Source organism: Oreochromis niloticus, linkage group LG5 (assembly GCF_001858045.2).
Source record: "Oreochromis niloticus isolate F11D_XX linkage group LG5, O_niloticus_UMD_NMBU, whole genome shotgun sequence".
In the NCBI taxonomy this organism is placed as follows: Eukaryota; Metazoa; Chordata; class Actinopteri; order Cichliformes; family Cichlidae; genus Oreochromis; species Oreochromis niloticus.
In genome coordinates, this window is record NC_031970.2 from 24,334,561 (window position 1) to 24,359,047 (window position 24,487).

At 43.1% G+C, this 24,487-nt stretch overlaps 1 protein-coding gene across 2 annotated transcripts; it reads right to left on the reverse strand.

The window, feature by feature from the left end:
* Positions 1-30: 30 nt before the first annotated feature.
* LOC100709858 (arf-GAP with GTPase, ANK repeat and PH domain-containing protein 2) lies at positions 31-24,430 on the reverse strand. 2 transcript variants are annotated; one of them, XM_005469437.3, is made up of 20 exons: positions 23,589-24,430; positions 21,789-23,028; positions 11,110-11,168; positions 10,931-11,018; positions 10,543-10,628; positions 10,294-10,435; positions 10,080-10,214; positions 9,835-9,956; positions 9,472-9,630; positions 7,552-7,635; positions 7,177-7,281; positions 6,936-7,083; positions 6,205-6,333; positions 5,074-5,211; positions 4,882-4,941; positions 4,496-4,647; positions 4,107-4,197; positions 3,263-3,485; positions 2,810-3,113; positions 31-2,380 (listed from the first exon to the last, which is right to left on the reverse strand). In XM_005469437.3, the coding sequence occupies exons 2-20, from the start codon at positions 22,942-22,944 to the stop codon at positions 2,099-2,101; spliced, it is 3,663 nt and encodes a 1,220-aa protein (XP_005469494.1). In that variant the 5' UTR covers positions 22,945-23,028; positions 23,589-24,430; the 3' UTR covers positions 31-2,098. The 2 variants fall into 2 exon arrangements, with proteins under 2 accessions (XP_005469494.1, XP_025763130.1); XM_025907345.1 differs by lacking the exons at positions 21,789-23,028; positions 23,589-24,430 and adding an exon at positions 18,090-18,665.
* Between the last annotated feature and the right edge of the window lie 57 nt (positions 24,431-24,487).

Genomic DNA, 24,487 nt, shown 5'->3' on the forward strand with positions numbered 1-24,487 from the left:
TGTTTATACTGCAATTATTCTCTTAAGCTCCAAGGTGTAAATTATACTGTTTATTAAGGGGACAAAATAAGTCAATAAATAACCCAAATCTGAACACACACACACACACGCACGCACACACACACACAACTCTAAGCAAAAACACCACAGCTTGGGCAGTAGCCTTAGTGTATTAATAATGAATACTCTGTGAATCATTGCATGAGTAAAAAAATACAAATGGAATACAAATGGAAGAAGATGTTTAAATCACAGACATGTATAGTCAGCTGAGCCTTCAGATAAACACAAGTTTATACGTACAGTACCGCAGGAGAGATGTTTTTATGCCGTTAAAAAAAGATATTAAATTGGGGAACATTCCTCTGGTGCATGTTTACAAATACTGAATCGTTCAAAATCCAGGTTTTGTAGATGAGAGCCTACATCTGCATCTGGCAAACCCTACTTTCCCTTTCTATTAGTCACAGCAGGAATAAAAAACAAAACACCCTGACAGTCCACCAAAAACTGCATTATCTGGAAAAACATGTTAGTACTTTAAAACAGTTAACTTATCTGTTTTTTTTCTTCTACATTCAACCAAAATCAAGGCATTTCACTTGTTCATTTGCACATCTAGTTTTACACTCGCCTTGATAATGAGCTACTGCTGGAGTCATAATGCATACATCCTATACATTATTTATGTCAGACACACCGATACAAACGTAACATAAAAACCTCCCGTTTTGGATGTCAAAGAGTTAATCAGGCGGTTATCAAAGAATAACTGGGCCGGGGCGCTGTACAGTAAATCTCTGAACAGAGTAACCCTTGGATTTTTATACACATAACCAACTGTACAAATCATACAATAACACTCTGGAAAATTAAGCTTTTTTTTTTTTTTTTTAGAATTATAGTATTTTATCAATGCATTTCTATACACGTACTCTGTTTATCTCTAAAACAGCCATCCCTTTTTCATGTCGACTTACACGTCGTTTATGAGCTGAATTAGCAGCTGTGTTAAGCATAAACACACATTCACAGTCAAAATGAAAAACTGTTGCGATCTTTAACGCTAGAAATTCAAGATGCCCCTCAAATCTTAAAATTTATTGCAGTTCTTTATGTCTGGCCTGGAGATACTCTGATAAGCTTCTTTGAGGCCGTTTTTAATGGAGTGGAGAATAAAGTTGAACACTGACTGCATTCTGAAACGTGAATCATACAATCTGATATAAACTGTGGAGGACTAAAAGTGCCAAAATAAAAAACCAAACAAAAATAAGAATAAGAATTAAATGAATGAGTCGATAAAAACGGATTACAGTGCCATGAAATGCATAAATCTAGATTTCTTTTTTAATTCTTTATTTTTTTTCCTTCACATTTACTCCCCTATTTTTTTTTTTTTACATTTTATTTATTTTACAACATTTTTTCCCTTTGCAACCCAATCCCCCTTCTATTAATTTCTGTATATTTCCCTTCTTTTATGTTTATTTCTACAATTGCCTCAGTTAAAGTGGGATCAGCTTTTTGTCAACTGGTTAAGTTGATAAATGCCAGTCTGACAACAGAAAAAACTGCCCAGGGAGATCATTGAAGAACTGAAGATACTATATCAGCCTATGTCACATTTTATAAATTAACCTTTGCGTATATTAATTTTAATATAATTTTAATTTTATTTCATTTATATACATTTTGTCATTTATGCGCTTATTTTTATTTTGGCACTTTCAGTCCTCCATACAGATAAATACATTCCTTTAAACCTGAATGCAGAGGCAGAGGATGTCGTATTCCTTTTACCTTACCGTCACTTGTAAAGCGTAATGAGAAGACTTTGCCTTTTGTTTTGGTTAAATCGTTCAAGCAGACTGCATGTGGCTGTGTGATTCACAGTTTACACTCCTGACACACACACAGACACCTTTTAGAACCTCATCTGGCTCTACGAGTGCAACATCTGGCAACATGTCCATCAGTCCCGCTGGCCTGTGTGGACGCGCAATGACACTGTGAGGGTAAAGTGACAAACTCACACACACAAACATATACTCTAACACACTCTGACGCACAGGCATTATGCCACACCACATTTCGGTTATGACACTGCTCTTCTGGAGGTGCTGTAACTCAAGCTTGTGCCGCCGCTCTTGTGCGAGATCTTGAGTGTCGTGGCAACCGTCAGGCTTGGTGTCATGGCAACAGGGAAGCTGGATGTGGCTGCCGCTGCGAAACCGACTGTCGCGGCGACGGATGGGGGCGGCTCGTTCGGGCATCCGTGCTGGAGCAAGATGTCGACACACTCTTGGCTGCCGGCGCTGTGAGCCAGAGCCAACGCTGTCTGGCCCTGAGCGTCCCGATACCGAACATCGCAGCCATACTGCAGGCGGGAAAAGAGAAGAAAGCAAAGTGGATTAGATTATGTAATAATCCCATCCTCCACACTTCAAGGAAGTTTTAGAATGTGTAGGAAAAAAGTTGAGCCTGAACAGCACTGCTTTAAATGATGTCAGAAAGGTGCGATTAAGAGAGCTTTTGTACCTTTCAGACATTTAGATCACCTTCAGTTGTCTGCTGAGTCATCTATTTAGACCACTTTTGTTCTTTGCTGAGTGAACGACTCAGAGGAGGTAATTTTACCATTTTTGCACAGCTCTACAAAATGGTTTGCTGTGATGAAGAAATTTATAATCATTACCTAGCCAAGTACCTCCACTGCAGCAACATCCCTATATATTTTTGAGAATACCTGCTTTGTAACTGCCCGGACCAGTGTAAGATAAAAGAAGAGAGACAAAGGGAAACAAACCCAAATTAGAAGCTGCGTCATCACCACATCAGCCTGCTGACAGGCAGCGTGCAGGGGGGAGGCGGGCAGCCGCAGAGCTAAGAGCGACCTGGAGGAGCGTGCCAGGCTGAGAGGGGCATTAATGTCCTCCTTAGTGCAGTGGGCCAAAAGTAGCAGCAGCTTGGGGAGATTGTGCTCCATCACTGCCAACAGAAGACGGCCAGATAGAGTGATGTCTGGGCCCTCGCTGGGAGTGGGAGGAGGCAACGGCGCCACAAACAGTTTCTGCTCGTATTTGGCTCTTATCCACGATTCCCGCTCCTCTCTAGACAAGGAAAGAGAAACAAGTGAGTCATCAGCATTTACAGCTGACAGATGACAGCACTGGACTTTCCAGTGGACTCAGAGAAAGAGCTGCACAGCTCTGTAAAAAGAGAAAAATTGTATAAATATATAAAGATGATTTGTCCTTACCGTGTAGCATCGGGTGCTGGTTTACGGTGGCCCATTGTGCGTGCCTCCCATATACTGTTGACCATGTGGTTGCCGATAGCACTGAGGACCAGCGTCAGCTCTCGTGGCAAATCATCCAGGGCCAGAGAGCGAACCCGTGACAGGTGAGTCCCCAGGTTTCTGTGGATGCCGGAACACTCGATGCATATGAGAGCGCCCAGATTCAGACTGGCCCAGGTTGGATCTTGAAGAGGGAGCGTGCACACAACAAATTAACTTCATTTGAAACTGACAGTCTACCAATTTAATTTGGCTGCGTGCCACTAAAATGCACCCGATCGGCCATGGTGCACAACAGAAGAGTCTGAGAAATCAGCATAAAAAAACCTCAGCATTAAATTTAATTTAGATCTGATAAGTCATCAAAATTCTTTATCTGGCCCTCAAACAATACAGAGATCATGTGAAAAATGCGGTACGTGTGGGATGTGAAAAATACCACACAAAGGCACATAAAAATATTTGCATTCACACTCCATTGTCTTATCTCATGGCATGCGGATGAATGACTATGTTTTCAAATATGCTAAATACTAAATCAAAAGATAAAAGTACCCCTCTTTGAACACTCTAAGGCACAGAAAGCTATTTTCAGACTGTCAGACGGAGGAGGGTCATACCCATTTTCCACGGTGATTGTCCAGATTTGTTCTAGAGTACGAACACAAAGAAGTTCAAGTCCGCAGCAAATTATTTTCTCCTCGCTCTACGCAGCTTCTTACACCAACAACAAAAGAGGCTTCGGCTCTGATTAAAACTTCCAAACGTGAAAGCAAACAGAGCAGTCAAATTAGGGATGACTTACTAGGAGCGTCACAGTCCACACAGAAGTTGTTGCCCTTTGCATTGCGTATCGCCTGCAGAGCCACTGCATCACTCTGGCTGTTCCTTCGAGCCTGTGAGAGGCAAACAGTAACCAGAATAAATGAACTTGTATGAACTCTCCTGTTTAAATCTATCTCTGCAAAGAAAAAAAAAAGATGAATTACTGCAGTCATTGTACTGACAGTAACAGATAGAAAAAAAAACAACTTAGGGTGGATCTTTAAAAAAATCACTCCTTTTTTTTCTCAAGGAGCTTTTTATCTGCAGGAAGTCTGTAATATTTACCATTTGTCACTGGCAATAAAATGAATGAATGAAAAACTAGATTGCTGTGTGTCAGAGAGCGAATGTTTTCCTGTTGTTTCTTGCCTTGTTTTTGCTGCTTTCACACAGCTGCAGGCTGGCCAGGATCTGGTTCTCGATGGCTTGGACCCAGGAGTCCCTCTCTTCCACACTTTGGGCTTCAAAATGCCACGTCTGGCCAGTACTCGACACAATGAGGAAGTCAAAGTTATCCTCGTCTGAGACAAGAAAGACAATAACACAGAGCTCAGATTTCAGCAGTAGGTTATTAACATCACTTCAGGATCATAGTTGTGCATAAGCAAGGTTTAGTTTTATGCTGCTGATCTGCAGAATTTAATTGATTAATAGTCAATAGGTTAAATTAGAAGCTTGACTTCTAATGTGGCAGCCTGGCATGTGTGGAGGGTCAATGAGAGCCTGAAAGATGCAGAGCAGCTGATTTATATTACCTGTCTTGCTTACGTTTCTTAAGCTACCAAAGCTTTTGAGTTTCCACATTTTGCGCTTAGCTGCATAAGAGAAGAGAGAAAATATCAGAGAAAAACACAAAGTCCTCGTCATATGTAGTAAAGCTGCAAATGTCATTAGGAACATCCCGATTGGTGCCTATGAAAACATATTTGAAGCTTGTCATCGTTTACCATCTGCTTGGCCGGCGGTGGCATCTCCTTTCTGATTCATGCTCTTCTTTCTGCGATGCTTTTTTCTGTCCGTGACCGGGGAGGCAGAACCTACGTCTTTGGTAGAGGAAGAGCTCGAGACTCCCTCAACTGCAGAGTCTTGTAACGAGCAGACAGGATAACAAACGTAAAATTACTACAACCCTGTTTCCGAAAAAGCAGGACACTGTATGAATTATACACAGAATGCAATCATTCACAAATTGGAGGAAATAGTAAAAAGAAGAAAAAAAATCAAATGCTGAAACTGAGAGATTTTAAGGTTTTTCTGTGTTGTTTTTTTAATAGATGCTCGTTTTAAATTTGATATCAGCAACACCTTTTTGCCACCATGTTGCATCAACTCTGGGCTTATGAGAACTAAGTGAAACAAATGTTGTTGTTGTTTTAAAAGAGAAATATTTTCCCATCCTTGCTAAAAAAAAATTTCTGCTGCTCAATATTTCAGGGCCTCATTTGTCATGTTTTTCTTTTCATATTGTTATATTAGTTTTCAATACTGCAGGCGGCACCTGAGCTCTTTTGCTGTGGAGCCGCGCAGCTGCAGATCGTGAGGAATGTTTTGACATTGCCATGCTGAAAAAAGAAGCAAGAAATTTCCAGAAAATGACATCATCTGCATGGGAACAAACCCTATGGTTTGTGCCAAATGCACAAATATCGTGCCACACCTTTATGGATGCTGGCTTTTGGACTGTATGCTGATATCAAGCTGGATGGTCCCTCTTCTCTGTAGCTGGGAGGATGCGGTATCCATGCCACCCAAAAATAATTTCAAATTGTGACTGGACGGTCCACAGAATAGTTTCCTACTTTTTCTCAGTCTAGCCTAAATGAGCTTGTGCCCTGAAAAGGTGACAGCCTTCCTATTCTTTTTAAAGAATGTTTTTCTTTCTCTGCAAAGTAAAGATTTTCCTTGCATTTGTGGAGGCAACATTAATGACAGTGTGCTATGAAGTGTTGCTGAACCCATGCAGTGAGGGCTCAAAGATCACAGCCATGCTGTCTTTGTAGTTTTGAATCATTTTTAATAACATTTTTGTTACATTTCAGAAATTGCACTGTCTTACATGTTTTTAGTCCCATACTCACCAATGCTTTGAGCGTGGTTAGATAGTGTGGAAGGACATCGCTGCACACCTCTGTTACCCCTCAGGAACAGGGCACCGCCCAGCCCCTCCATCTCCTCAACTTGCAGGAGACTGCTCGCACTCATTGGGACTACAGGAAGGGTAGCAACCATATAAACAACCACATACTTAATAATAAAGCAATTTAGCCAAACACTAAATGTGAAAACAAACAGTGACACTTTCGGACACTTTGAAATGCATTACTGCTTTAGCTTCCCCGCACACTCTTAAAGCACTTGCAAAATTCCTTATGATGCTGTTTTGTAGTCTTGCAGGGGTTTCACAGCCTGCTGCAATTTCCCCCCGTTTGCACAAATGCTTGACCCCTCCATTTACAACCGTCTTAAAATGCCAAGAACAATACGTACAAAGCAGTTCTGCAGCCTTCTTTTCTACATATCCACATTTTTTTTTTTATCACTGTCTCTAATAGAAAAAGGTCATCAGGTAAAATATTTCATCTTATCAGCTCCACAGAGAAAAGTGCCAGCATGGAGATTTAAAATCTTGAGCTTCTTAGATTAGCTAGACCAAAATCTGTTCAATATACAGTAACTTTAGATGACATAATTAATTTACACGAGGTTTTTTTAAATATATATATAAGGTTTACATAAAAGAACTGGTTTAGCTATTGTGAGGCATCTAAAGAGTTTCCCCTTTTTTGTGTACCATAGAGAACATCTTTACCCTCAGCTCCTTGAACGTCTTTGACCCGCCCGTTAAGTCCAGCTGGGGGGGCGCAGGTGGGGATGGCGCGAGGAGGCCGCTTTCCCGGCACCTTCACTGTCACTCGCAGCAGGTCCATTTCTTTCCCGGGGGCATTCAGCATGTAGTCCTGCCAAACCAGGCATCAGCCATTACCATCAAACATCAGTCGTGCTTTCAGCAGCATAATGCTCTGGAGCGCTCTGTTAACACGCCGACTCACATTGACACTGGAGTGATAGGACAGTATGCCATCATTGGACAATGTCACATACTTCTTCTTCCACTCTTTGTTGAGCGAGTTCCCACTGCGCTTCAGCAAGATGCCCTTACGGAGGCGACAACACAGAAGACTGTCAATTTATTGCTAATGTCTCAAGTGTTCATTTCACACATTACGGCAGCATAATGAAAGCTGGCTGCCAAAAACACCCACTATCTATTCATCAGGCCAGAATGGGAGATCACAGCACTTCATCACGCCACACGATGAAACTGGCTTCACACGTCTGAAGTGACTGCTGGTGAGATGTCCTCTGCTGAGGGTCATCTGATACATCATATTTGTTTCTGTATCAAGTGCAAATCGGTGTCCTACCTGTTTGATGGGAATGGAGCGCCCGCTGCCCAGATCGCCCTTAAAGTCTGCGCTCCTTCTGTTTGAGTCGCTGCCTCTCCGGCCCTAAAGGAAGGGAAGGATGGACAATAACCGCATCAGAGGCAGGAATGGGCAGCTTACTGCTGATTTTAATTTATATTTCCCAGAGTTTCTGCTGGAAAGTTTCTGCTGACTGTAAAAGCTGGCTTATAAGTGTGCATTTATAGCAACTGGTTCAGAATAATTGTCTGTAGCTTTACATGAAGCTGCATTAATCTGTGTTTTTATGTAAGTGTCTAATCAAATGCTTACAGCTCTGGTCACTTATAGCAATAAACCCAGAGAGAATTACCACCCTAATTCTGTAGTTTTCCTCATCTGTATGGTGTCTGTAAGACCACTGTTTAGCTTTTCTGACCCACAGCTTTACTCTTCTGGTTCAGCCTAATCAACTTCAGCCCCAGACACAGGAGGCTGCGGTTAGCAAAGAAGCTCTGATAATCCTCTGAATAAACTGCCTGCCCAGTGTAAAAAAAACACTGACAAAATGAGTGAAGGCTTTCTAAATATATGGTGTATTTAGCCAGTATGATCCATGTGATTAAACATAAGCATTAATTATTAGATTCAAATGTTGAGTCAGCCAGATGAGTAGGTCTCCAAGGTGATGCAAACATTTGTTAATGCAGGTTTTTTAATGACATTTCAGATTGTTTTTCCCATAAGGCTGAATTTTCACAGCATTCAAAAAAACCCAAGTCAATATATTATTATAACTACATTATAGACATAATAGACATTACAAATATGTAATGTCTGTTTTGGATATTACAGTACATGTCTCTGTCAGTATACTGTCTTTGACTGTTAGCCCCACCTAACTCTATATTACTCTACTCTATATTATTACAATGATGTGGAAAACTTCAGCCATCCCTCATGTCTCTAAAGTTTAAAATAAAGGGTGGAAAATGAGAAAAAGATGCAGTGATATGCAAACATAAATGGAAATATGGTATGGCATGATATGTATTTTTTCAACTCTCTTAGGCAAGTTTTCTTCTAATTTCTTTCAGTCTTCAGGAATAGTTCTCCAGGCTTGTTGACGGACATTCAAAGCTCCCCGTTTGATGTTGGCTGCCGTTTGTTCTGTTCTCTGTCAGTTTGAGCTCACACTACTTTAATAATGTTGAGGTCCGGGCTCTGAATGATAATGATCCATTGTGTGTTTGGGATCATTACTTTTTTGAAACAGCCTGTTAGTAACAAAGTGGCTAACGATAAGTTTAAAATATGTACTGAGCAAAGTGTCAAAAAACAAACTAACAAACAAAACAATTTGTCTGAAAATGCCTAAAGAAAAACTTCAGAAACCCTGGAGAACTATTACTCAAGGCAACTGCTACAAAGCCTGGCTACTTGGAAGCAAAATATAAGGAAATGAGGAATGGCTCAAGACTTTTGCCCAGTACTTATCTAAAGCATGCAACAAACTTTTAGCATCGTCAAAAATTATATTTTGAATTTTGAAATATTTCTATTTCTATTTCTTAATTCCACAAACAGAAAACCTAAGAAGTCAGTGCTTCAGCTTTGATGAGAAAAACAATTTTATTGGAATTATTATGCATGACTGGACGCAGCTTGTGCCTACAGTTAGCTGATAATTTAGCACCCTGTAGTTAATATAGGGTCACTTCAGCTTAATTAGCTGTCTGTATTATATAACTTAAGACCATAAGGATGTTCCTGCATTGGGTTTGGTTTGTCCTGCCAAGTGTTTACAGCTCATTTTCTAAACATGGAAACCTACTGAAGGGTTGGCTTAGAGTAAGAAAATAAGTGGAGGAAAGAAGATTGACAGTAAAAAAGCAAAAGGGTCTCTAAGCATGATTGGAGCTTGCACTGAGTAATGTTTACCGCGAATCTAGTGGTGCGTCTTCGGACGCTACGGACCAAGACAGGCGTAGTACCGTCCTGCTTCTCCCCTCTCAGTGTTCTGCCAATGTCTTTGTGACTGATCACAGGAGTAGAGGGAAGTGAGGACGAGTAGTCGCTGCTCTGCCCACCGTTACTCGCCTAAAGAGAGGGAGAGAGAGAAAATAAAACAGGAACAGGAGGAGGACGGAGGAGATGAAGTGATAATTGAGCAGAAGGAGCAAATAGCTAAGTCTGATACAACAGCATGCACACTTTAAAAATAGCCTGACAGCAAAATGAAATACAGAAAATAGAGTAACAAAAGCTGCTTCTTATGGACAACAGGTAATGTGTTGGTTTTACCTGTCCTGGAAAGACACCGGAGACTGGGGTGGAGCCTCCAGAGTGGCTGGGAGAATTGGGAAGAGATTTACAAGAAGCCAGTAGGGCAGCTTGCTTCTTAGCTGCCATGATCTTCTGAGCAGCTGTGGCAAAAAACCCAGAAATTAAATTAAAAAATGAAACATTAGTCCCCAATAAAATTGATATTTGTCCATCCTCTACAGCACCATACACCATATGGTTCTGGATATGACAGACGTACATACCATCCGTGAAGACTCTGTTCACATTGAGGCCGTACGTCGCACAGGTTTCATAGTAAGTGCAGCGCCGCACGTCTGAGCAGAGCTGTCTGGCCCTGGCATCATCTATCACTCTGGGGTTGGTGCTGCTGATCTTATCTGGAATAAGCAAAAATCACCCAACTACAACGAGAGTTCATTATAAAGGAAGCGCAGATGCTGAGCGTGAGCATCTTACCCTGAGTGCCGACGACTATGAAAGCTATCTCAGTTACAGGCCGATGGATTGCAAGCTGGTGATAGATTTTGTAAACTTCCTGGAAGCTGGCCTCATTTTCCAAACTGAAGACCAAGATTACTGCGTCCACCCAACTTGCAAACTAACAAAAGAGAAAAATAATAGCAGTCAAAAAGTACAAGAGGGAAGAAATGCTTACTCTTATTAAAAATAAGCCCTCAAACAAGTTCAGCTCGATTCTCCACCCACCTGAGGATCCGGGAGTTCTGTCTCTTCTCTGATTATCAGCAGATGGCTCTGTCCATCAACTAGCACATCCTTAATATACTGGCGTCCTGGCAAATATTGGAACAAACAAATGTTTTTAAAGCTTTTACATAATAACTGATTTGATTTTTACAGCCCTAAATTGCAAGTGATTAAAAGAATGATCCTGGATCATCCTCCATCTGCTGGAGGAGACTCAGGTGTCGCTTGTTGGAGATCTGACTCTAATAGTGTTCAGCCTTTACCTTACATTTTAGAGTTGAGATGACTGTTGTTGTCAACTATATAAGTTAAACCAAATCAATCTGAACTGAATTCACAAAGGTTTAATGTCATTTCTGCTCTTAATGGGTGGAGATGTTAAACCAACCTTCTGAGTTCTCCAGTGGGAGGTAACTTCCAGTTAAATGTCTGTGGACCAGAGCAGACTTCCCACTGCACAGACCGCCCAAAACACCCTGAAGAGCAGACAGAGAGTCAGAGAGAGAAATTATAAATTCAATATTAAATCCACAAACTGATTTGTAAAAACTATAATCTCCTGCTTACCAGATGTAGCTCTTGCACAGTTTGGCTCATCGTCCATTCTTGACTGCTGGTGCAAGCAACTGAGGGCAAACATTCACAGCAAAAACAGAGGAAGACAAGTTTCATCAGTGAAAAGTTTAGTTGAAGCACAGAAAAAAAAAGAAATATATATAACGTGATATAGGAAATAAAGCACTTGGGTATTCCCCTGCTTTGAGTCTATGTGCTACTTTGGGTGGTATTGCTCCTCACATTCGTTTTTGAGGGGGTTTGTGTGAGACGCAGGCAGCCCAGTGACTAATCAAAGCTAGCCTAAAAACAGGCCCAATATTCTAAGTTGATAGTTTTTTATAGGTGTGTATGTGCTGATCTGGAGTCAGTTTGGTAGCATTTAGTATAAATACATTATTCATCCACACCTGACATTTATCTTACCCAAGTCAGGGTTGTATGGGAGCTGGAGCCTATCCTAGCTGTCATCGGGCAAGAGGCAGGGTACACCCTGGACAGGCTGGCAGTATGTCACACGGTTATCATGGAGAGATCATGGAGGCAACCAGTACCGCTCATATTCACGCCCATGGCTAATTTAGAGTCGTCGGTAAACCTAACATGATTCTGGAGTCCATTTAGACTCCGCGCAGAGGGATCGCTCGGCTGCCCGATGGATTCAAAGCCACGACCTTCTTGTTGTGAGGTGGTGATGCTAACCACTGCATTACTGTACTGCCCCCTAAATAAATAATTTGACTTAAAATATAGATTTATATTTAAACATATTCCTGCTATTTTTATGCAAAATAGCTCTACTCAACCCTTTAACACAACAGTTCAACCCTTGGTAACATTTTACAGCAGACTTAGCAACCGTGAAGTTGCTTCTGATGATGAGTGAAAAGCGCAGCTAGTTAGCCTCATGTGAAACAAAATAAATAAATAAAAAAATAAAATATGATTTGAAGTGTCTCCAGCATTGTTACGGTCTAAAACAGTCACTGGATTCAGTTCAGAGTCAGGATAAAACAGAAAACTATAATAAAGCTTTAAATAAAAACAAGACCAGAAGCATTCCTGGACAAAGGACAAACTAATACCGAACCTCGAGTTTCTAAAACACACACAATGTCCCAAAAACACTTAGGAGTGGTATGATTGCTGGCCAGGTTTGGCATAACTATCTGTGGATCCAACACAGTGAGCAGCATTAATGTTCAAGCGCCCCCATCCACCCTCTGAGCTCAGAGAGGCTGTCACTCCCCCAACTGTGAGCACCCAGAAAATTCAATCAAGTGTACAAATGTGCAAGTCTATATGACTTAGCCAGCATGGCAGGTATCTTTACTTTACCCTAACATTGTTAAACCAACTTCTTTTCTCCCTCTTATTGTGATTAACCGGCAAAACCAACCTTAACGAGCCATTAATTCTTTTATTCAGCCTCGAAGACTAAAAGAAGAAAAAGAAAAGATATTTGAGCCAGCTGGAGTGAGATAATTCATTTTATTCCCTGTGCAGTTCCCCTCATTTCATGAATTTTATAGAAGTCAGTGTCAACTGAAACAAGACCGAGTATGCCACTTGGTGCTCTGTGGTATCGAGAAGATGAAACCTGATTCAAAAGGCTTGTGATGGAAGATCGTTTGCATAAGAAAGTCAAATAACCTAAAGTGGGTTAAGATTTGAGTTAAATATAAGTCAAAGTTTCAGGATTATTTGTAGAAACACATATGCTCATGCAGCATTCTGCGAAATAATGTTTTGTTGAGTAATCCTCTAACAGTGGACTCAAGGAACACACAGATTTACTGCACTGGAAATTTTTCTTGTATGAAAATAATCTCGAGGGCTGACTCTGGGTGTACACAGTTTATTGAGATTAGTTTAGAGGAGGAGAGGAGACAGAAAGTAAATGGCTCTTTATGATAGCTAACTCATAATCAGCATAATTTTAAACTTGCGGCAGACGTTGGACTCTAGAGGTGAGCGCACTAAATCCTCTGTTTGTTAACGTTGTTATTGTACAGACAATGTGTTCATTTAGTCACCATTAGGTACACCTTGTTAGTACTGGTTTGGACCCTTTTTGTTAGGATCCCTGGGTCATCGACCCAGTGGTTTGTGTTTTGGTTCTTTGAGTTTGTTATTTCATTATATTCTAGTTTTTGCTTTTTGGGTTTTTGGATTATTCTTAGTTTAGGTTCTCTGGGTGGGTTCTGTTAGAGTTTTAGTGTTCTGGTTTTCTGTCTGTGATTCTGAGTTGCTGTCTCCCCTGTTTGCTGTATCCCCACGTCCAGTCACTGTCTGTGTCTGCCCTGGTCCCACGTCTTTGTTCCCTTTGTTATAATGCCTGCCTGTGAGTCTGTGTTATGTTTCCTGTTTTACTTTGAAAGTCCATGTCTCATGTTAGTGTATCTGGTTTTGCGCTCCTTGTCTCGTTAGTCCTGATTTGCCCCAGCTGTGTTTCCCTCCTGTTGCCCATTCCCTGATTGCTCCCTCTGTGTACTTAAACCCTGTGTTTCTTTGAGTCAGTGTCGCGTCGTCCCTCATGCTGTGTGTATCTCCCTGTGGCTCCGTGTGTGTTTCGTTAGATTCTTTTCAGTTTAGGTTTTGTAGATTTTCTTTGTTCAGCAATAAAGCTGTTTTGAGTTCACCGTTTTGTCTCCGGAGTCTGCACCTTGGGTCCTATTCCTGTCTGCACACAGCCGTAACATGACAGAACGACGCGACCAGAACATGGACCCAGCAGACTCCATATGGTATCGGCGACCCGCAGTTTCTGCCTTCCTCAGGGAGAGCGTGAGGCAGGAGGCTAAGCATGCCCAGGAGCTCCAGTCACCCTTCTATGGGTCTCGTTTGGCTTTCGGAGGGCCCCGCAGCCTCCAAACCGCCATGGCTACGGCCGAGCCGGCACCTATGCCTCGGAAGATCAGATTGAGCACGTGCTCATTCCCTCTGGTCGCTACACCTCCGCCTCCACCCCCGGATTTCCAGTCCGACAAGAGGGTTAAACGGCAAAGGAAGAAGGATTATGTGACGCCAGACGTTAGACTCACTCCGCTGCAGTCCTTCGCTCTGTTTTTGGGTCTGCAGCGTTCTGAGCTTCATAAACTCTCTGATTCCTCATTGCAGCCCGGTTCGTTGGAGGATTTGCAGCCCAGTTTGCCACCTCCCACTTCCCAGAGGAGGCGGCGCTCACACCGTCACCACTCTTTCTCTGCGGAACAACTCCCAGTGGTGAGTTATAATGACTGCTTTCGTTCCTCTGAGCTGGAAAAAGACAATCATATGAACACTGCTAAAACTGAGACTGTTAATACTATTAGACATGGTGGTGGTAGGAAGCTAAAAAACATTTTAGAGGATTCTGTGTTTTCTGACCCTGTTCCTTCGCCCAGTTGTGTTCCTGCTCCCAGGGTGGCTCGGGCCCAGCATTCCCCTGCACCTGTTTCAGTGCTTCAGGTGAGGGAGGCTGAGGTCCAGCTGGTCCCTGCTCCGGTGCCTGTCGTGGCACCCGTACCTTCTCCTCGGGTGGGAGAGGCCGGTATCCGGCAGGTACCTGCACCTGTTTCTGACCTCGCTGGAGGCTCAGGTGAGCCCGTCCAGCAGTTTTCTTCAGGTTCTGGAGGCTCAGGGGACCTTGCTCAGTTTACTGCTAATCCACCACCTAACCCACCATTACTACCATCATTACAACAGTCAATAGAACTTAAACTTCTATCCATAGCTCGAACATTAGCTCACCTCTCAGCTCAGTCGCCTGCTCAGTTACCACCTGCCTCGCCTGGAGGGTCCGAGGGGCCCGTCCAGCCTTCGTCTGCCTCCGCTGGAGGGTCCGAGGGGCCCGTCCAGCCTTCTGTTCCCGCTGGGGTTCTGGAGAACCGCACCAGCCTTTGTTCATCTCCGTTGGAGGGTCCGAGGGGCCCGTCCAGCCTTCTGTTCCCGCTGGGGGTTCTGGAGAACCGCACCAGCCTTTGTTCGTCTCCGTTGGAGGGTCCGAGGGGCCCGTCCAGCCTTCTGTTCCTGCTGGGGGTTCTGGAGAACCGCACCAGTCTTTGTTCGTCTCCGCTGGAGGGTTTGAGGTGCCCATCCAGCATTCGTCGCCACCACCTGCGGCTGCCACGCTGTCGCCTGCAGCTTCATCCTCGCCTGGTCCGGCTTTGGCTACAGCTACGGCTTCATCCTCGCCTGGTCCGGCTCTGGCTTCTGCTTCGCCGTCGCCTGGTCCGGCTCTGGCTTCTGCTTCTCCGTCGCCTGGTCCGGCTCTGGCTTCGGCTTCGCCATCACCTGCTCGTCCAGCTCTGGCTTCTCCTGCTCGTCCTGTCCGGCCTGCTCGTCCTGCACGTCCTGTCCGGCCGCTTTCCAGGCCAATGACTGGATGTCCTCGCCGTCGTGGCCGGCCTCCTGACCTGCTCCGTCGCCGCCGGTGCCTCCCGCCCGGCCGGCCTCCTGACCTGCTCCGTCGCCGCCGGTGCCTCCCGCCCGGCCGGCCTCCTGAACTTTTTTCTGGACTCTTGTGCCGTTGTCCTCCGGGCCGGCCCCCTGAACTGCCCGGGTTTGGACTCTTGGGCCGTCGTCCTCCGGGCCGGCCCCCTGAACTTTGTGTGAATTGTTTTTCCTGGCCGCCTGTGTGTTTTGTTATGTTGCTTTCCGGGCTCCGGTGTTTGGGCCTTTTTTGTTTTTGGCTCCTTGTTTGGTTTGTTTCGAGCCCTCCGTCCTGTTTCCCCCACCGCCCGCCCTGGTTGGGTTGTTTTTCGTTTTTGGTGTTCTGGTTTGGGCTGTCTGGAAGCCAGCCCTTAAGGGGGGGTACTGTTAGGATCCCTGGGTCATCGACCCAGTGGTTTGTGTTTTGGTTCTTTGAGTTTGTTATTTCATTATATTCTAGTTTTTGCTTTTTGGGTTTTTGGATTATTCTTAGTTTAGGTTCTCTGGGTGGGTTCTGTTAGAGTTTTAGTGTTCTGGTTTTCTGTCTGTGATTCTGAGTTGCTGTCTCCCCTGTTTGCTGTATCCCCACGTCCAGTCACTGTCTGTGTCTGCCCTGGTCCCACGTCTTTGTTCCCTTTGTTATAATGCCTGCCTGTGAGTCTGTGTTATGTTTCCTGTTTTACTTTGAAAGTCCATGTCTCATGTTAGTGTATCTGGTTTTGCGCTCCTTGTCTCGTTAGTCCTGATTTGCCCCAGCTGTGTTTCCCTCCTGTTGCCCATTCCCTGATTGCGCCCTCTGTGTACTTAAACCCTGTGTTTCTTTGAGTCAGTGTCGCGTCGTCCCTCATGCTGTGTGTATCTCCCTGTGGCTCCCTGTGTGTGTTTCGTTAGATTCTTTTCAGTTTAGGTTTTGTAGATTTTCTTTGTTCAGCAATAAAGCTGTTTTGAGTTCACCGTTTTGTCTCCGGAGTCTGCACCTTGGGTCCTATTCCTGTCTGCACACAGCCGTAACATGACACTTTTGTCTTCAGAACTTCCCTAATTCTTAATGGCATCTCTTCAACAAGGTGCTGGAAACATTCCTCAAAGATTTAGCTCCATATTGACTTGATTGCATCACACAGTTGCTGCAGATATTTTGGCTGCACATCTATAATGAGATTCTCCTGGTCCACCACATCCCCAGATTGAGATCTGGAGACTGTGGAAGCCATCTGAGTACAGTGAACTCATTGTCATGTTCAAGGAACCAGTTGGAGATGATATGAGTTTTGTGACATGGGATGTTATCCTGCTGCAATGCTGGATGAACCTTTTTTGTTCCAAATTTTGATGAGCCACTGTGAATTATAATGTCAAGTCCCTTTTCTTAGCTGACAGGAGTGGCACCAGGTGTGTTCTTCTGCTGCTGTAGCCCATCTGCTTCAAGATTTGAGATGCTCTTCTGCATACCTTGGTTATGACAGTGGCTATTTGAGTGACTATTTCCCTCCCATCCTATATTTCATTCCTAAAGGAACTGTCTGTGAAAAACTTTCATACACAACACACCTTCTTTCATTGCATTTTTAACAATATATTTGCTACATTAACCACACTTTGTGGAATGATTAAACCCTCCAAAAACAGCTGTTTGTGTTGCTTTCCTGTCACTGCTTCTTAGCGATATGAACATCACCAGAACATTATGAACATTAATTCTCAGTCATCATAGTTGACTGAAAATTAATATTAAAACTGTCACTGTGATAAATGATGGCGAGAGTATGGCCAAATGTACCTAGTACATTGGTTAACTGTCATCAGAATACCAAATCCTGTTTCACTGTGTAATTCTATCACTCAGTGTAACCTACAGTCACAGGCTGAAATAATATTTTGTAGAGTGGACAAATTACATGATAAAAACTCTTTAACAGCAGCACAGACAGCAGTATTAGTGTGGGAGGTAGAGTACCAAGGCAACTGTTAAAATGTATTCTTATTCTTATTTTTATTCCTCTGTAGCTCAGCCTTTAATTTAATTCTGAGGTCATGGATATATTTCTTTTCCAGACTCTACAGAAGTATAAATCACAAATCACTTAATCTCAGCTGCAACATTTGTCTTGAAAGAAATGCAAGATTCAGCAGGAATATTATATAATAACCTCGACTAGTTTCAGGGTTCATACCAGTGATAAGACAAATATATATATATGTATATCCCCCCATGGGCTGAGGAATTGGCAGCCAAAAGAATTCTTTAAAACAAATAGATTTTTAAAAACTTTAATTTATTTACAATTTTATTATTATCTGCAGCTTTTCTTTTACCCTTTAAATGCCTTTATGTGCTGCATTATAAATAAAGCATATCTTTGTAGCGAATGGGCTCTGATCTGGTTTTATGGCTGAATTTTTCTTTGCTTTATCTTTAACAGAAAGATGTCAGTGAATGGACACTGAGCAGAGAGAAAAAGAGGGGCAGACAGACAGACAGAGCCATAGAGGACACCATATACATGTGCAAATATGAAGCTGAACAAACAACACAAATCCCCACCAGCGGGGGCAAAAAACACTGCGATAGTGCTTACAGATGTACAGTGATGAGGAAACTGTATCACCAGAGACAATGACACAGATATTTCTTGCACACGCACGCACGCGCACGCACACTCTGAAGCTGGCAGGTCACGCTGAGTTGGGTGGAGCGAGCTGCAGCGTCGTCCTGGTTCCACGGGGACACGGGGATACTAACTTTAAACCCCCGCGACTCCACTCTCCCCCGTCCCCATCTTTGGGCAATCCCCCCCAACCTGCGCGCACACTCCCCTCCATCAAGAGCGTCACACCACAGACCAAATACCACCTCTCGCGGCTTGCTGTTGCCATGGCAACTCCATTTTCCAGAAGCCTCCATCCAAGCCTGGGTCTCTATACGATAAACGGTCTCTCATGGATACAGCGACGTGTGTGAGAGGCATGGAGATGTGATGTCCACCTGAAAACACGAAACTGCGCGCGTCTCTCACGTTCTGCCGGTGTTGGCCAATATTTTCTGCATCAAAATCACCGAGTTTATCCGCCAGAGGAACGCTGACATTTTAAGCTGCAATTACAGACTCATCATGACACAACATAACGCTGACAAATGAATGGACTGCATTTGAAGGCTGATTAACTCCACGCACAGAGCAGGAAGTGGCGGGGACCCGCTCCCCTCGCTCCGCCGATGAACACAGCTCTGTGTATCCCAAACCTTAATTATTCATGTCCCACTTACTCCCGACAAATTATTCAGGGCTTACTCCAAATCCTACACACCCTATCAAAGATTTTTGTTTTTAAAGAAAGAAGAAAAAAATTAAAAATTGATAGAGTTGCATCATGAACACTGAACACATTTCTGTGCGTTTGATATCCCAAAAATAGAGTCAAAGCACTCAGACACATGACAGCATTTTGACATGAAAAAACCCAGCTTTGCTATTTACTGCTGTGATGGCCTCAGCTTTACCAAGGAGGAACACCTTGTGCACATTTGAAAACACTCTTACTTTAAAAATCTCTTTGGAGCTCTTCCCCTTCTCTTGGTAAGTTTGCTGTAATTTTACCCCCTCTTGCCATAGGTTTATTAATTCACAGTGACCTAATATTCTAATCACCTCTCCATCAGATATCCTGCAGGCCTACATCAGATCCAGCTTCTATTTTTAACTAAGATATTAACTTGACATTTACTTTTTCCACCGCAAATCTAATGATTACCACCAAGCTTGTTTTCATCATCTACACTGTTCCAAAAAATAGTAATGTCAAAGTATCTTACTGTATATTTTACAGGTTTGTACTGTTTTTCTAGAATATCATTAAATTTACACAAGTAGACTGTGATTTTACATGTCAAATGTAAAATAACATGACATCACTGTAAATATAGTAAAACACAATTTACTTGTTTTTTAAATATATTTTTTTGTACATATGCATATTTAGATTGTTAAAATACATGCACAAATGTATCGTGATTTCACAAATATCTGTCCGTTATTTGAAAGATTGAACTGTTGAATTCAAATGTAATGCTATGGAAAAGTATATAACATGATTCCTATAAGCTTGTATTACATCACATAAGTATTATTATTATTATTGTTATTTAGGGCGATCGTGGCTCAAGAGTTGGCAGTTCGCCTTGTGATCAGAAGGTTGCCGGTTCGAGCCCCGGCTCGGACACTCTCGGTCGTTGTGTCCTTGGTCAAGACACTTCACCTACTGGTGATGGCCAGAGGGGCCGATGGTGCGATATGGCAGCCTCGCCTCTGTCAGTCTGTCCCAGGGCATGCAATCCATTATTATTTAAACCAACTGTTAACTGTATATTTCTGTACATTTAAGTATTATTATTCATATTGCCACATTCATTGACCTTGTTTATAGGTAATTTCATTGTTTAATCACGTTAAAATGTTCCTAATTTAATGTCTAAAAGCACTTGGAAAAGGCAGAATCCCATGTAAAATTAGCACAACAAACTGTATTGTCATTACTGGAAATAACCGTATTTTTATGAGGAAGTTATTTTCTGTTATTTTACGGTAGTATTTTGGCATCCCAGCTGCCGGAATATTACCGTTTTTTTAAGATGTTTTTTTTAACAGTGTATTATCATCTTAAATAGATGATTGGTCAATAAAATATCAATAATAATAACGAGGTGATATCTTTAAATTGCCTCTCAGGCAAAGCACAAAGAGAACAGCGAATAAAAAATGTGAAATGGTTGCAATAGCTATCAAAATAGTTCATTTTTACCAGTTTTTGGACAGCAAATTTTCTATTAGCAGCACTAATTCATTACTGTAGCTAAGCTGTGTTTTTCCCACTTGTGCCGTGAAAGAGTAATTGAATATTGAAAGGACATATACCACTTAACCTTAAAAACTAATACTCTTCATCCACATTAATATTCACTCAGGCATTTATTTTCTATGTCCAGATACAAAAAACATCATTATTTGTTTTTTGTTGTAATTCTTATAAATTCTCAAAGATACCCCATTCCATCAGATATTATTATGATTGTTTCTTCTTCTTCTTCTTCTTCTTCTTCTAGCTACTCTCTTTAGAGGTCGCCACAGTGAATAATCTGCGTCATCTCTGTACCCCTAGCATCCTCCTCTGTCACACCAACCCTCTGCATGTCCTCCCTTCACTGCATCTACGAATCTTCTCTGTGGTCTTACTCTTTTTCTCCTGCTCCTGGCAGCTCCGTATTCAACATCCTTTGTGCAGTGCACTATCCACTATCCCTCCTCTGCACATGTCAAAACCATCTCAGCCTTCCTCTCTAACTTTGTCTCTAAACTGCTCAACCTGAGCTGCCCCTCTGATGTACTCATTTCTAATCTTATCTCTCATGGTCACCTCCCAATGAATGATGCCTGCATTTTGATCATATGTTTATGACTGCATATTTATTATTATTCCACCCTAAAACTAATCTCAAATACACCAAGAGCCCACAAATAAGTGGAATTGTTTCATCAGATCTCACTAAATAGGACAAGTTACCTATTAGCTTTTAGTAACTGGAACATTTCTAGCCCTTCAGGTGTTACCTACCATGCAATACAACAAACATGACAAAGCTCACTTGTAAAGGTACCGCATGTTCATGTTAACAATTTTTTTTATTTACACAAGTCTTCTATTTCCCCAGAGAAATGTGCAAAGGAAACAATTACAGAAGATGTTTCACACAAATCGTTAAGCCAAACTAAAGTAATGATAATGCATTTTTTTCGCTATACTTGCGTCTGCGTGCAATTTTCAGCGAGTGCTTCACATAAATTAAACGTGTGAATAAATAAGCGAGTGCATTTGAGCATAACTAAGTGGGGGCGGTTTTGTTTTTTGGAGGGGTTTAGCTCCACACAAACTCCAGAGAAGGCAATATACATGGGTAATAAATACGGAACCCTACTTAATTACACAGAATAAACTAATCATCTTAACTGGTTAATTTTTTCCTCCCGAGGGACTGCTGTTGGGTGAAACAAAATATATCTGAAATGATTATTTTTTTGCCACTTTTACACCAGGGATCTCATTCATATTGTTCGCCATGTGCAACAAACTTTGATTCTAAAGCATGTGTTGATTTAGGTCTGGGTCTGTCAGAAGAGTCCAGAAGAGTGAGACTGTCAAATAAAGGGGTGCTGGTGTGCTACTGTTTACAGCCTGAATTTGCATTTGTATGAAGAGACAGTAGATTCATGAGGTGGCCTTACCTTCCTCCTCACTCGAACCTCTCTCCACAGGTGGATACAGCGGAGGTGGAGTGCTGACGCCGGCTGGCACGCCTGCACTTTTGGTAAAAATCCCACTAATGAACTTGAGCATCTTACGATCACGAGGGGGAGGAGGAGGAGCACGCTGGATTGTTCCTCCCTGTCCCTCCTTTCCCTTCTTCAGGTCCTCGGAGAGGCAATGTAGGTCGCTGTTGTCCAGGGTACGACTTGTGGGTTTTCTCTGAGGCCTGGACATGTCGGTGGCGGGAGGTCCAGGTAAGGAAACGGAAACTGTCTTAAATCTCTCCCCCTGAGGGCTGTCCCGGGTCATTATGCCTGAATATCCTCCGCTGACGGGAGCTCCGGGACGTATGAGCGCCCCCCTGCCATCGCTGTCGGCCCAGGACGCCCTATAAGGCCCCATGGTTGTAGCTGCCGATAAGGGGGACTGGTCCCCAAAGCGGTTATCCCTTCTGTCCAAAGTCTTTGCAGAGTGATACAAGGTTGTTGTGTTGGTCTCTCTGAACTCCCTCCATGCAGAGTTGCCTCCTGCGTGGGATCTCATCAAGACTTCAGGACGTGGGCTGACCTGTGATGGGACAGAAAAGGGGAGGCTGCAACGTGAACGACCGCTCAAGTCTGCTCCATTTTCACCCTTTAAGAAAAGCATGGGGGGCTCCCGGTAGAGCTCAGTCCTAGGGCGCAAGACATCTGAGCGAGGTCCCTCTCTGCGCACAGTTCCCTCTGTGGTAGTTCCTCCATATACTTTAACCATTTGCTTGACAGGTGGGTGTCCAAAAGAAGCGTCTTTGCTCTTACCAACCAATGCAGTGTCTTTTTGGTGTCCATCCCTCCTCTCAGGCTTCCCTCTGTTCTCACTAGGGCTGCCATACTTGACCCGCACCTGTTCTACTTCCTCTTTTACTTCTGTGTTTTCTTTTTCTGCCACTTCCAGACACACAGGTTCTTCCTCCCTGTCAGGAGCAATGTTCAGCTCCTCCTTCTCCTCCTCTTCCTCCTTCTTAGGGCTCCCTTCCCCCTCTGGAAGAGCCTCCGTCTGGCTCCCTGCTACATCCTCTGGCAAAGCCTCAACCTTCACCAGAGTGAGGGATATGAGGTAGGTGGTGCGTCTCTGTGGGTTGCCTGCTTTGCTCATTGGGACAGCAGACCTCAGTGCAGTGACACCTGCTCTCTGACCTCAAAAGACCTGCACACCTCGGTCATGGCAACCAGGACGAGACTGAAGACCAGAAGAAAAAAAAAAATTAAATACAGATCTGATCAAATGATGTGTGGCGGATTTTGGCTGATGTCGGGCTAATGCACTTGACAGTAGTCCAAGTTTGCTCTTAAAACCTTAATAAAAACAAGAAGTCAGTAATAAAAAATAGAGGAACACTTGAATTGCAAATTTATAGAATTTATTCAGAAGGCTGACCCACTGGTGAAACAAGTCTAGACTGTTTTTTTTTTTTAAATGCCTCCATTAATCCTCTTCAATGCACACCACTACTACTGGTCTCTACCACTGATTCATTCATAATCCTTCCCCCTCTTTGCCTTGCTTTCCTTCTTAAATTCATTTATTCAGAGCAAATCTGACACAGAGACACATGGATGGATCTAAATAAGGTATATCTGTCCACGGAGTAGGTGTCCCTGCCTCAGATTTCAGCCTGGAATTATGCAACAGTCTATACATTCATGACTGATCCATTTCTTGAATAGGGCTAATATTAATACTAGCTGTATAATGCCACCTTACTACAATATTTGTCTCGGCTTTTGCTCATATCATACCTTCTTTTTTTTCTCTCCCCACTGAAGAGTATCCATTCACGGCTCCGTGCACATTTGATCTTACGAAGAAATCATCCTGCCACCGGATTACCATTCATATCAAATGGCACATCAAACAAGGCTGACAGAAAAGAGCTCCAACTGAAGATGAAAACAGGTGAAAGGGGAACAACAAAATGGAAATCATTCACTTGTCACGAAGCGTCTGGCAGCTGGAGCCTCCGATCGACAATGTCATGCATAAAATTATGTATGCACAGTGTGAGGGTCACTGAGAGATGCTGAAAAAACATCTGTTGTTATGTCTCGAGAAAAGCTAAAAAAAAAAGAAAAAAGAAAAAAAGAAAGAGGGATAAAGTAGCCCGATTTCCACAACCCAAGCAATGCTTTCTTCTGCATGTATGCCTCCTCTGGAGAGCAGCTCCTCTCGGTCACTGCATCCTCTCCTCCGAGTGCCTCATCCAATTAGCAAGTCAATAAAATGTGTCTGTGAGGCAGAGGAAGCCCACCAGCTCACCACAGCCCCTCCTCTGTTTTTTTTCCTCCTTCTTTCCTCCTCTTCTCACTGCCACAGAGCCATGGAGCCCCCCTGCTTACGCGCCGTTAGCCTGCCGCACAACCACATCCACGCTGGATGCAGCTCGGGCAATCAGGCTGGGGAATGAGCAGCTTGCTGTGAGGCGGTGGTGGTCCTTGCCCACCTTCATCACATTTTTTTTTTAATCTGTGCCGACACACACACACACACACACACACACACACACAAAGAGAGACAGGAAGGAGAAAAAAAAGCCTCAGCTCTTCTCCTGCCAATGCATCTGCTCTGTCTCTAGCTCTTTCTCTCCGCTCTCCTTGTGAGCAGCTCCTGCTTTCTCTCTCTGCCTCACTGCGTGTCCTCT

What these genes read in the sequence shown, in the direction of transcription:
- LOC100709858 (XM_005469437.3), bottom strand. Translation starts at nt 22,944, where the DNA reads ATGAGCAAAGCAGGCAACCCACAGAGACGCACCACCTACCTCATATCC. An exon ending in GTGAAAGCAGCAAAAACAAG is followed by an intron (nt 4,198 to 4,495) that starts GCAAGAAACAAC and finishes TGCCTCTCACAG; the next exon opens with GCTCGAAGGAACAGCCAGAG. An exon ending in TGTGGACTGTGACGCTCCTA is followed by an intron (nt 3,486 to 4,106) that starts GTAAGTCATCCC and finishes TCCCTCTTCAAG; the next exon opens with ATCCAACCTGGGCCAGTCTG.